Source organism: Cupressus sempervirens, chromosome 3 (genome assembly GCF_028749045.1).
Source record: "Cupressus sempervirens isolate cs-2001-9-10 chromosome 3, ASM2874904v1, whole genome shotgun sequence".
Taxonomy (NCBI): Eukaryota; Viridiplantae; Streptophyta; class Pinopsida; order Cupressales; family Cupressaceae; genus Cupressus; species Cupressus sempervirens.
Window position 1 is genome coordinate 802,158,837 of NC_143120.1, and position 14,193 is coordinate 802,173,029.

The window sequence follows — 14,193 nt, forward strand, 5'->3', positions numbered from 1 at the left end:
TATCTACAACAAACATAAATTTTCCATTTATTTGTTGGTGGTCTTATTGCTTATACCTATATAATGCTTGTCAAGATTCTGGTATATATATCTTGATACCAAGAATTGTATTTTGAAGGATGAGGTGCAGAGAATGAAACTGAAAATAAAGGCTAAAATAGAAAGAGAGATGAAAACATTTATAGGCCACCCTCTTGATTTAGGGCCACATGTTCCCCTTGCAATATCACATGTTATTGTCGTAAGTGGAGTAGGAAAGGATGCTGCTATTGAGAGAGTGCATCAAACTCATAAAGGACAACTCATTCTTGAGCTATATATTTGAATATCATTGTTGTCTAGTGTGAAGTTGGAAGAGTGGATTTAATGAATAATTATATGATAGTTTCAGATCATTCTATTATAGATGGAGTGATAATAAATCCATTCTGAATGTGCAATAGTGTCATGGGATTGAGCTGAGACATTTCTCGAAGAGGAAAAGTCTATATTGATTGTGATCACTTTCTTCAAAGAGGAGTTAAAATAAGAGGAAGTTTGGCAATTCATTAGAGGCAACCTTGGACAAGGAGGTTAGGAGTTTGATGCAAGAACTTGAGCTTCAGAGGGAATAGCTAAATGATTTGCTTTGGTTGACTTTCAAGTATCTTGGTCATATTGGTTTAGAGGGAGTGGATCATCTGAAGATGGTTTCTCTGGTGATCAGTCGTGATATTCTCGATAGAGGGATATTAGTTGAGCTTGGAATTCGTCAAGAGTGATGCAGCCTACAACCTTGTATTTCATGACAGGTCAAAGTTAGTGGAGATCAAATATGGCTATATTAGAGATATGGTGCATGTTAAGGTATAAGGATTGCTACAAATGTAATAACACTTCCATTCTTTCTGTGTTCCAAATGCAGATTTGAATGTATATAGATATGTGTAGAGGAGACATGTCTTTATGGTAATTTATAAGTTAGTAATCATTTAGACAACATTCACATACACGCGCGCGCGCGCGCACACACACACACACACATATATATGTGAGTTTGTCTAATTGATGATTAACCAATAACCATATAAGGATTATCTCTAGGTCTATTCAATCTGACTGAAGCTACAACTTTAACAGTCCAAAGCAATGTTATTCAGTTGAGGTACATTGACACTGACAATCAAATGACTGATATTCTCACCAAGCCCCTTGCGAGAGTAAAGTTTGTGCATTTTCAAGACAAGTTTGGATTTGTGGAGAATGAAGCCCTTACTGTGAGGGAGTCTCAACATTAGTGATTTCTTGGGAATTACTTATTAATTCTTTTTTGTGAGGGAGAAGTTTGAGGCGCGATCCCTTTTTAATGCATTTTTCTTCAAGAAAAAGAAATTTGAGGTATTTGTCCATGTATGCATTTTTCTCTAAGACAAAGAAATTTGAGGTATCAGTCCTTGTATGCCTTCAGAATATCAACATATGATATTCACCAAAACTCTCAGTAATGTTCTCCAGAATATCACCACTTGATATTCACCATGTAGTCAATAAGGCAATGGTCTCCAGAATATCAACATATGATGTTCACCATTTTGATATCACATTTGAGCATTGGTCTCCAGAATAACAATATATGATATTCACCACATACTCTGAGTAATAGTCTTCCGAATGTTTAGATGTAAGATATTTGTAATGTCCCCAGTGTAACTGGTTAATTTCCCACCTTTCTCTTCTGCACATGTAAGGATGTTAGTAGTCTGATGGAATTACACATCATTATTTATTAATTAAAGGAATAAGTAAGTTCCTAATCCCAAATTCTTCCCTTCTTAATGAGAGGCTGTGATAAGATACTTAGCTCCTAGAGGATAGTTCCTTATGGTTTCCGCCAGTTAGGATAACATTCCAGTAAGTATCGTCTTTTCACTATATGTCCGCTTGTTAAGACCTATGGATAATCATCTCTGATTTACCCCTCCTTCCTATAAGATTTCTCTGTCTAGGCCTTGTGGATGACCTTAATAGCCTATCCATCCTTTCATATGCATATGCCTATAAGTTTCAGTATACTGACCTTCAGAGATAAATGATCTTTGCCTTAGTTTATGTTTATTTGGGTTCAAAATTGTTCTGATCCCCTTATTTTCTTGTTTGTTAATGTGATTCCTAGCTAAATATATCTCAGGCTGAGCCTATTGAGTTGATAATATATTCTAGCTTTGTGGGTGAATCTCTAATTCTTCAGTGATGTAACAATCCACTGTATATTGCCCACTGTCCTTGTTTGCCTTGCTGCCGTGTGAGTGTTGTAGTGGAAGACTGGAAGTTTCTGGTTTCAATAGTAAATTGTTTCTTCTTGTTTGCAGAGGCTTCAAAGCCTATATGATATCTGCAATTGATGCTTGTCAGGGGAAATAGTCCTTTGTTACTTCTTTAAATTGCTCCAATCGATCTTCTCCTAATACGTATCTTCTTATTGGTGCTCAGAGCGTCTATACTTTCCTTGATTGTTATTGCCGAACTTGGATGATGGTGACGGTATCTAGAGTGGCTTTTACTATCAAGTATTTCCTTCCTTCTATGTCCATCGGGTCTGATGGGACTGGGTTTCAAATGCTCCTGTAGAAGATAAACTGACCATATTGTTGCCTTGTCAATGCTAATTGGTTCTTCCTCTGATACTGAGATTGCTGTTCTATTTCCCGTTACAATGGTGAATGCGTTTAGTCTTTGATACTTGGACTGTGTCTCCTTTTTCCCTTTTGATACCTCTTCTTCCATTCACGATGGCTCTTTATATGTCGAACGGGGATCTACCTGGAAGGTCGCGTCAATGGATGGTTGGCTTCCTTCAATTAGTTCAATTGCATGTTGCGATTAAATACTTATGTTAGCCTTTTGATATGATAATCGTGTTTTCCCTATTTCTAATTTATTATTTGATTACTTTAGCCTTAAAAGAAAAACATTAATAAAAATAACCATGATTGCCTTTATTTATTTATTTATAAATGGTAAATTAATTATCCAATAAATCAATAACTTTTTTGATTAAAAAATATTAATGATAAATTGATGCATAATTTCTGAACATTTAAAATGTATTTATTATTCTAATTAATTATCCTAAAAATCAATAATTTTGATTAAAAAATAGTAATGATAAATTGATGCATAGTTTCTGAATGCTTAAAATGTATTTATCATTCTTGACTTGTTTGTTTAGGGTTTATCATAGTCTCCCCTGCTTGAATTTGCTTGTCCTCAAGCAATCTGATAGTCTCTTCCCTTTCCCTGGTGGCATCCTCCTTGGGGAGATTTCTCCATTGGATTAAGTATTCTTTAATGGTCCAATTCCTTAACTTTCTTTCCCAAGTATCTAAGATGACTTCAGGATCTAAGACCAGTTGACCGTCATCATCTAAGGGGGTTAATTCTACACATGGTTCTATTTGTTTTTACAATACTTTTTTGAGTTGGGAGATATGAAAAACATTGTGGATCTTACTTCCTTTAGGGAGTTGTAGTTTGTATCCCACTTCTCCAATTTTCTTCAATATTCTATATGGTCCATAAAACTGGGGCTTTAATTTTTCTATTCCATTCCTTTTTATTGAAGTTTTTTTATATGGTTGTAATCTTAGGAATACCAATTCTCCCTCATCAAAGCTTCTTTCAGTGCATTTTTGGTCGGCATAGATCTTTTGCTGGTTTTGGGCCTGTTGTAACTTCTCCTTAAGAGCTTTTAGAATGTCGGTATTCTGTTGAATAAACTCTTGCGCGCTTGGTACTCGACTATCTTGTGGAAGTAGGCTTGCAAATGTAGGTGCCTCATACTCGTATAAAGCTTTGAAGGGCGTCATTCCAATGGACATGTGATGAGTTGTATTATAGCAGAATTCGCCTAAGTGCAGCCATTTAATCCATGTCTTCTATTGTTCGGTTACGTAGTTCCTTAAATAGCCTTCTAGCCACTTGTTCACTATCTCGGTTTGTCCATTTGTTTGCGGATGATAACTTGTGCTGGGAGTTAAATTTGTTCCTGCTAGCTTGAATAGCTTTTGCCAAAATTGATTGATGAATTTTCTATCTCTATCACTGATTATATTTTGTGGGAGTCCATGGAGTTTGATTATTTCCTTAAAAAATAGTTCAGCTATCTGATGTGCTAATGATTCCGTGGTAACTAGAAAAAAATGAGCATATTCGGTGAGTCTATCCACTACTACATAAATATTGTTCTTCCCTTGTACTTTGGGTAAACTCATAATGAAACCCATCGAAATGCTCTCCCATTTCTGTTTCGGAATAGGTAAGGGTTGTAGTAGCCCTGTTGGATGTGTATGTTCAGCCTTATTTTGTTGACATGTCATACATTCTTGTACATGCCTCTGGACATCTTTTCTTAACCCTTTCCATGAAATTTATTCTCTTATTTGTTTATGTGTTTTGAAATATCCTTGGTGGCCCGACAATGGGTTATTATGACATTCCTTTAAGGTGGTTTCCTTCATCCTTGATCTAAGGGTCATAAATACTCTCTTTGTAAAGTATAATATCATTTTGTATTTTGAAATCTTCATTCAAAGTTTTCCCTTCTAATATTTCACTGGCTTCAGGGTCTTTTGCATATTCGGCAATAATATCCTCTTTCCAATCTTTTGAAATACAAGTGACCATATTGAAGTGAGCGCATCTGGATCGAGCATCAACAACTCCATTATTCACTCCCTTAACGTATTCTATGTCAAAATAATACGCCTGTATCCGACTTACCCATTTTTGTTGTCGATCATTAAGATCTTTCTGGCTTGGGAAGAAACATAAGCTGTTATGGTCTGTCTTCACAATGAACTTTCCACAAACTAGGTATTGTCGAAACTTGGCCAAGGCATGCATGATAGCCAACATTTCTTTATCAAATATAGAGTAGTGTTTTTCTAATTCTGAGAGTTTACGACTCTCAAATAATATAGAATGTTTCTTTTGCATGAGGATTGCTCCAATCCCGTCTCCTGATGCATCACATTGCAGCTCGAAAGGTATTGTAAAGTCCGGTATGGCTAAAACTGGACAAGAACTCATAAGTTCTTTTAGTTCATCAAATGGTTGTTATGCTTTTTCATTCCATGAAAAAGCACCCTTCCTGGTTAAATCTGTAAGGGGAGCGGTAATCTTAGAGAAACCTTTCACAAACCGTCTATAATAACTGCATAGCCTAACAAATCCCTGAAGTTGAGTAAGAGTTTTGGGTTTTGGCCATTCTTTCATAGCTTTGATTTTTTCTTCAGCCACACTTACTCCCTCTGCATTGATCTTATGCCCCAAGTAAAGAATCTCTCCTAGTCCAAACTCACATTTGGAGAATTTGGCATAAAGTGACTTTGTTTCTAAAATATTCAGGACTTCTTTGATGTGTTGCAAATGTTCCTCTCAAGTTTTGCTGTAAATCAGTATATCGTCAAAAAATATAAGGAGAAACTTCCTTAATTGCTGTCTAAAAATATGATTCATGCACGATTGAAATGTAGCCGGAGCATTTGTAAGACCAAATGGTAGTACTAGGAGTTTGAAATGTCCATAATGGCATTTGAAAGAGGTTTTGGGAACGTCTTCTTTTCTCATCCTGATTTGATGATATTTTGATCTTAAATCAATTTTTGAGAAGTATGGTGCACCATGTAATTCATCCATTAATTCATCTATCCTTGGAATTGGGTACCTGTTCTTGATAGTCTTCTTATTTAGAGCTCTGTAATCGATGCACATCCTCATAGTTCCATCCTTTTTGATGAGTACTACTGAAGAAGCAAATGGGCTGCAGCTTGGTTGGATGTGTCCCATTTCCAATAACTCTTTGATAGTCTTTTCAATCTCTTCTTTGAATTTATGGGGATGTCTATAAGGGGTTGTTATAACAGGTTTAGCTCCTTCTAATTCGATGGAATACTCAAATCCCCTTTTTGGTGGTAAACCTGGAGGAATATCTTGAAAGAGTCTCTGGTATCTCTTCAGGATGGGATATATATCAACATGTATTATATGTTTATTACTAGGTGATTTATCAAGAACCAAACATTCGGCTATCCATTCTCCTTGATTGTGTCTGAGGATACGTTCAATCCTATTGCAAGATACCATTCTAGGGGATCTGTTAGGTAATCCTTTTAAAGTTATATCTTTCCCTTCGTGTTTGAAGCAAACTTCCAAATTGGGGTTATTGATAGTAAAACGCCCTAGGGAGTCAATGCAAGGCATTCTGAGGATGACATCATTTTGTAATTTTACAACAAAGAAATCTGCTATTATTGTGTGGTCATTTAGAGTAATCTCTAACTGTGGAATGATCTCCGTGCATTGATCAAGGGTACCATTGCCCATTATCACCTTAAAGCCTTTGAATTCTTGGGTTTCTAGTCTTCTTTTTGTCACAAGGTCTTTGCTAATAAAATTGTGGGATGCTCTAGAGTCTATAAAAGAAATCATTCTTTGCCCCTTTAATATCCCTTTGACGCGAAATGGTCTCTTTTTGCTCTCTCAGGTAACTATTGCTAGTATCCTAAACTCTCTCTCACATGTCTTTACTCTTTTAGTTGGTTTTTCATTCGTGCTTGCTTCTTCTATCCTATGTAGTTGTCCTCTCTTATATTGGTGGTCTCGTGCCCAAGGTTCTTTACATTTGAAGCACAATCCTTTTTTCGATAATTCGTCTCTTTTCCCAATAGCTTCTTTTCCTTGACATCGATGCCTTGGATTCCATGACTCTCTACAAAAGTAACATGTACTTTCCTTATTTTCTTTCTTTGGTCCTTCATACTTATTTTGATTTTTTTGAGTGTAGGTCTTGGGTTTGTCCTTTGATACGTTTGATTCCACCTTCGGGGCCTTTTGAATGGCTTCTTCCATCGTTTGAGGTTCTAAAGGGTTCATTATGTTTTTAACGGAATCTTTTAGACCTTCAATGAATAGGTAGGTAAGTCTCCTTTGGGATAAGCCGGGAACCATGACTTAGAGTTTTTGAAACTCGTTTGCAAACTCTTCGATTGTTCCATGCTGTTTTAGATGGGCCAGTTCCTTGAAGTACCATTCAAGTTCGATTTGATCAAACCGTTTAATAAGTTTTTGAGAAAATTCTTGGTACGAAGTTATATGCTGATGGCCTAGGGAAAGAAGTCCATTGTGCCACCACTCATGAGCTATCCCTTCTAAGTGAAGAATGGAAAACTGAAGGGCATCCTCTTCAATTATTGGGCTAAGTGTAAAGTAGGAGTTTAGCTTTTGGAGCCAAGCATGGGTTGCCAATTTTCTTGACCCGTCAAAGTTGGGTAGTATCACCTTGTTCACTTTATGCTTCAAATCTATATTAATATACCTCCTTGTTCTTTTAGGGGTTTCATGTTTTTGTCCCTCGCAAAATTCCGCAAAAGTTATAAGTTCCCTGATTTCAGGTTCCAGGCTTGCATAGGCTCTTGCATTATCTAATGCACTATTATTGGGTTGGTCTATCCTTTCTTCTTCTCTAGGTATTTCTTCTCTTGGCAGGAAAGGGGGTCTAGGAATTCGTGAAGATGATGATTCGTTACTATTAGGTTCATTTGAATTTATATCTCTCCCATGGGATGAATTATTCTTGAGGTTATTGATGGAATTTCCCGAGTTTTGTAAAGCGTTAAGAAGGGCCTGATTGGATTTTTCTAATTTTTCATTTTGACTGGTGATGGTCTGATTAGTATGTTCCATAAAAGCCCTTAGTTCATTTGCCATTTCATTCATGGTGGTTTTCTTAGTTCTTCGTTCGTAAGTTTGAATGAACTTGTTCTTTTAGGATGGCAAGATTGATGCTCTGATACCACTTTAGTGTCCCTGGTGTAACTCGTTAATTTCCTGCCTTTATCTTCTGCACATGTAAGGATGTTAGTAGTCTGATGGAATTACAAATCATTATTTATCAATTAAAGGAATAAGTTCGTTCCTAATCCCAAATTCTTCCCTTCTTAATGAGAGGCTGTGATCAGATACTTAGCTCCTGTGGGAGAGTTCCCTATGGCTTTCGCCGGTTAGGATAACTCTCCACTAAGTATCGTCTTTTCACTATATGTCCTCTTGTTAAGACCTATGGATATTCATCTCTGATTTACCCCTTCTTCCTAGAAGATTTCCCTGTCTAGGCCTTCTGGATGACCTTAATAGCCTATCCATCCTTTCATATGCATATGCTTGTAAGTTTCAGTATACTGACCTTCAGAGATAAATGATCTCTGCCTTAGTTTCTGTTTATTTGGATTTAGAATTGTTCTGATCCCCTTATTTGCTTGTTCGTTAATGTGGTTCCTAGCTAAATATATCTCAGGCTAAGCCTATTGAGTTGGTAATATATTCTAGCTTTATGGGTAAATCTCTAATTCTTCTATGATGTAACAATCCACTGTATATTGCCCACTGTCCTTGTCTGCCTTGCTGTTGTGTGAGTGCTGTAGCAGAAGACTGGAAGTTTCTGGTTTCAATAGTAAATTGTTTCTTCTTGTTTGTGGATGCTTCAAAGCCTAAATGATATCTGCAATCGATGCTTGTTAGGGGAAATAGTCCTTTGTTACTTCTTTAATTTGCTCCAATCGATCTTCTCCTAATACGTATCTTCCTGCTAGTGCTCAAAGTGTCTGTACTTTCCTTGATTGTTATTGCCAAACTTGGATGAGACGGTATCTATAGTGGCTTTTACTATCGAGTATTTCCTTCCTTCTATGTCTATCGGGCCTGATGGGACTTTCTTTCGAATGCTCCTGCAGAAGATAAACTGCCCGTATAGTTGCCCTGTCTATGCTAATTGGTTCTTCCTCCGATATTGAGACTGCTGTTCTATTTCCTGTCACGGTGGTGAATGCGTTTAATCTTTGAAACTTGGACTGTGTCTCTTTTTTCCCTTTCGATCCCTCTTCCATTCACGATGGCTGTTTTATATGCCGAACGAGGGTCTACTTGGAAGGTCACGTCAATGGATGGTTGACTTCCTTTAGTTAGTTCAATCGCATATTGCGATTAAACACTTATGTTAGCCTTTTGATATGATAATCATGTTTGCCCTATTTCCAATTTATTATTTGATTATTTTAGCCTTTAAAGAAAAACATTAATAAAAATAACCATGATTGCCTTTATTTATTTATTTATTTATAATTGGTAAATTAATTATCCAATAAATCAATACTTATTTTGATTAAAAAATATTAATGATAAATTGATGCATAATTTCTAAACATTTAAAATGTATTTATCATTCTAATTAACTATCCTAAAAATCAATAATTTTTTATTCAAAAATATTAATGATAAATTGATGCATAGTTTCTAAATGCTTAAAATGTATTTATCATTCTTGACTTGTTTGTTTAGGGTTTATCACAATATTCACCAAGTACTATGAGGAATGGTCTCTTGGACATCAAGTTGCATGATATTCACCAAGTACTCAGTGTAATGGCCTCCAGAACATCAATTTGCATTACATTTACCATGTACTAAAAAATGTTTATAAATTATGTGCACAAACATTCTCATAATGTACCATACAAGCATTCACCATGCAAAGTATAGTCTATCATGATCTGCATAGACATCGTAAGATATCAATCATAATAGAAAATTAAGTTATTGTAAGCTCATCACTTTTCAATAACTTCTGCAAATACAAGTGACATCATTTGGAAGTCGTCACCTACTCATGATGTACATAGGGGAATGCCCATTAAAAATCACAGTCATAAGATATATTCATGAGTCATAGCCCTCTTGACTGCTACAATTTATTGTCACCGGAGGATCCATCTTGTTAGTTTATTAGGATTGTTGTAAGTGTAATGACATTGCGTGTATTGATATATACTTTCCAAATGCGGCGATCAATACATGTATATGGAGAGTGAGTTATGATTAGATATGTTTCTTCAAGGACACATCTATTTCTGATATTAATCATTATAATTATATATTATCTCTTTCTCTAATATATAAATAATAATAAATGTATATGTGTGTGTGTATATATATATATACACACACTAGAGTTTATCAGACCGAAGCTACAAACCATTAACACTCCCTCTTAGCTAAGAATGATAAATGCATAACCATATAAAACCTCAATGTAATATAAGAAAAATCGAATGTCAACTCATTTGACATTCACTAGGTGCCATTTGAGTAGTGGCCTCCTGAATGTCAAGTTTGCAAGATATTCACCAAGTACTTTGAGTAATGGCCTCCTTAAGTCAACTTATTTGACATTCAACAAGTATTATGAGTAATGGCCTCGTGAACATCAATTTGCATACCATTCACCATGTAGTCAAAGTGTTAATAAGGTATGCACACACGCATTCTCATAATGCATACCATATAAACATCCACCATGCAAAGTATCATCTACCACGATCTGCATAGATATTGTAAGATATCCATCATAATAGATTAAGTTATTGAAAGATTGTCACCTTTCAATAACTTCTGCAAATACAAGCGAAATCATTTGGAAGTCGTCACTTCCTCATGGTATACAAAAGCAGGCCCATATAGTTCTGAAGAATATTCAGGAATCACAATCCTCTTGACTGCTACAATTTATTGATTACTAGAGAATCCATCTTCAACATGGTCTACTCCCTCTAATCAATACATCCAAGATCACTGAAGGTTGACACAACTATCTCCTTTATCTGCTCCCTCTCTTTCAAGGTTGCATTTGTTGAATTTTTTTTGGCTCTCTCTAAATCTCAAGCTCCCTCTTCCAGCAATAATCCACTCAGTGGAAAAGATCAAGGCACATAGCTCTTGAAAATAAAATAAGAGAGAGAGTCTACAATAATACTCAAGAATAATAAGAGTCTACAATAATACTCAAGAATAATAAATAGTTTTGCATTATTATATAAAGATCATTGCAATAAAATACAGAAAAATATCTAATTCAAATATATATTTTGAACATATACACATATATTCAATTCTCAATATATATATTTAATCTATATTTTAAACATATTATTTGATGATAATATCTCAAAAAGAAATTAAAAAATAGCACATTAAACATCATACTTACCTTTCAAGAATCGAGCACCACTTCATAACTTGCCCTGCAAAGTCACCTCCACCACTTCTTAACACTCAATTGGAGCAATAGTGATTGGACATTCAATTCCCCGATTCTGTTCTGTATTACCAATGCTTGCAATCAGTAAATGAAATTTCCCTTTTATCCATAAGATGGTTTGGTTTCACACGATTATCAATGGCATTCAAATTGAATCTTAAAATAAATATAAGAATTTATTACTGATTATCGATTCTCAATTGGTTCCTTCACTCAGAGACGCATATGCTCTATCATTGAATCAATATTTTATTTTGAAAACTGATATCATTTGAATCTTATGCTACTATTTTCACAGTGGAAACAAAATAAAATATTTTCATTAGCTACATATTAAAATCTGCATCTCTAAACCCGATGAACAATCTCTTGAATAACATTAAATCATACACAATCGATTCAAAACCGATTTGACAACTTGTAACCAATATTTGATGAATCCAATAAAGAACCATCCAAGATGAAATGGATAAGAAGCCAATGTAAATAGATTCAAGTCAGGGCAGCTAACACACACCATTAATTAATGGTTAAACAGAACTATTGAAACATTCTCATCAATCAGAACTTCATTATGCGATTCTGTAAATTACAAACATTAAATCTGCATACCACACTCGTATATATTTTGATCAATATATTATTATTGTCTTTGATGTTACTCTGTATCTTGTATGATTGTCATGGTTTCATCACAAGGACCTCACAACCTCTGCTATAATACATACAGCAATCTGAAACAATATCCAATGTCTTCTCCTTTTCTATCATCTGATCTTCCTCCCAATCTGGCTCTGATACCATGTCGAGGATCATAGATCAGATGTGGTATGATAGTGAGGGCTGCTACTAATGATAGTATTGTAGTATATGTTTTCCAACTGCAGACTCCCCTTATATTTATAAGAGAGTGAGAGAATAGACATGTCCCATGGAGGGACATGTCTGTTCATTATCATAATTAAACTCGTATATATATCTTGATGTAATTTATCCGAGTAAAGCTACAAAATATCAACACCCCCTTGAGGCGAGGATGCTGCATCTAAGTATCTATGCATTAAGTTTTTTTTATTACTAAAAGCTATCTAAAGCATGCTATAACTTCCGATGATCTGTTCAATTCTATTCTCACAGTGGATCATTTTGTCTATTAAAAGAATCATCATTTCCAATATACTATGAATACTTTTTTTTTTCAATCAGAAAAGGAAGAACAGAAATTCCATTAACACTGAGCATAACCAACCAAGATCAAGAGATCTTCAAAGATTGTATAATTTGCGATAATGATAATATTGTGTTTGCAAAATCCCATCCAGCTAAGGTAGTTGCTTCTTTTAAATGATATGGCAAATTGGTATAATATTTCCTTATCCTATAGTAAATTTTCCCTTTTTCTGTTTTATACAATAAAACACTTTTACAACAGTACCATATTCTTATTGTACTTAAAATGGGTGGGGCTTAATTCAAGTTAATTTCTGTTATCTGGAATGAGCTACTTCCATAGCTCACTTGGCCATGAAAACTTGCCCTGAAAGTATAAGTCTTGAGTTCTTAATTACAAGCAAGTGATCAGTAAGTTAGTAGACCTAGATATTTTCGAAGTTAAATTTTTATAATTTGGTTCAACATAACAGCACTGGTTATAGTTGCAGACTTTTATGCTAGAAAGTATGTAGCAATGCCAAACTTTTCACTTCTGATAAAACATTTCAAGTCATATTATCAATGTATCTGCTGCGGAAGGTAGTATGTGCATATAAGTCTGTACATATGTTACCACAGAAAATGCCTATTGAAATTTGGTTCTGTATGTGTTGATAGGTTTTATTAAGATAGTTAAGATTGCAAAAATACGAAGAAGATTTAGTTGATGAATGTGGTAGTTGACCATAATCTCACGGTTTTATATTCTTGCAGGTATTGGGAAAATGGGAAGGTTCGTTTGGCCTATAGGCCTGTACATATGAACACTTTGGATGATGAGGTGGAAACATTTCCTCCAAAAGCTCGAGTATACTGACACAACACACAAATTACTTGCTTTCTTTTTACTTACCAAGGAGTTCCAAAATCCTTATTTGCAGATTTGATAATGCACTTATAAAAATGCTATTGTTTGATGAATAAATGTAAGTACATTATTTGCATTTACCATGCAATGGGGATTTTCTGTATTTGCCATAGTTTACAGGTGATACAAAAAAATGAAAATGGGCCTCAGCTATGATTCCCCTAGTGTAGATGGGAATCAATCTATTGATATCATTGAAGAATCAAAATTGATATCTTTTTAATAGAGCTGTATGGCTACTTAGTAATTTAAAACTGAGATTTCACGAACAACTTTTCAATGTTGAAACTAAATGATTCTACTGTTCATTAATTGAATTTCATGCATGCAATAAAGAACATAACAGATATCATCTCAAGTACAATTGATAGAGTTATATTTAGTTTCATTTAGAATGTTTGCAGTCTGATCCACTGTAGGAATATATTGCAAGTCTATTGTTCTGTCTTTAACCAGTTGTCGTATGTAGTGAAAGTGGATATCGACATGCTTGGATCATTCATGGAAGTTTGGGTTCCGTGTTAATTTGATAATGTCTTCATTATCAACAAACAAATTGGTCAGTCTTGCTAGCGACATCTGCATATCCCCAAGCATCTGATGAAGCCAAACAACTTCACTACCTACCTTAATTGTCCCTTTGTATTTAGTCTTGATGGAGGAGAGAGAAATTGCCCATTGCTTCTTACGGGTCCATGTGACAACATCGGATCTCAAACTGATCACATTCAAAAGTTGACTTTTTATCAACATAGCATGCCCAATCTGAATTTGTGAAACTACTAAGTTTAGGATTAGAACTCTAAGAGTAAAGAAGTCCATAATCTGTTGCGGCTTTCACACAACGAAGCACATGCTTTGATGCCATCCAATGATTAGCCTTAAGAGCTGTCAAAAAAGGTGAGATGTAGTTGATTGTGAAACAAACATTAGGTCTAGTAGCAGAGAGGTAGATGAGGCTACCTACGAGTTGCTTGTATGTAGT

General features: G+C 35.0%; 1 protein-coding gene across 1 annotated transcript in view; it reads left to right on the forward strand.

Annotated features, from left to right (window-relative positions):
* LOC149569226 (succinate dehydrogenase [ubiquinone] flavoprotein subunit, mitochondrial-like) overlaps positions 1-13,516 on the forward strand; it is a 77,141-nt gene extending 63,625 nt beyond the window's left edge. The window contains exon 16 of the mRNA XM_089821976.1: positions 13,055-13,516. Within this exon, the coding sequence (XP_089678102.1) occupies positions 13,055-13,157 (103 nt within the window). The 3' untranslated portion in view covers positions 13,158-13,516. The remainder of the gene's footprint in view (positions 1-13,054) is intronic.
* The last annotated feature ends 677 nt before the right edge of the window (positions 13,517-14,193 follow it).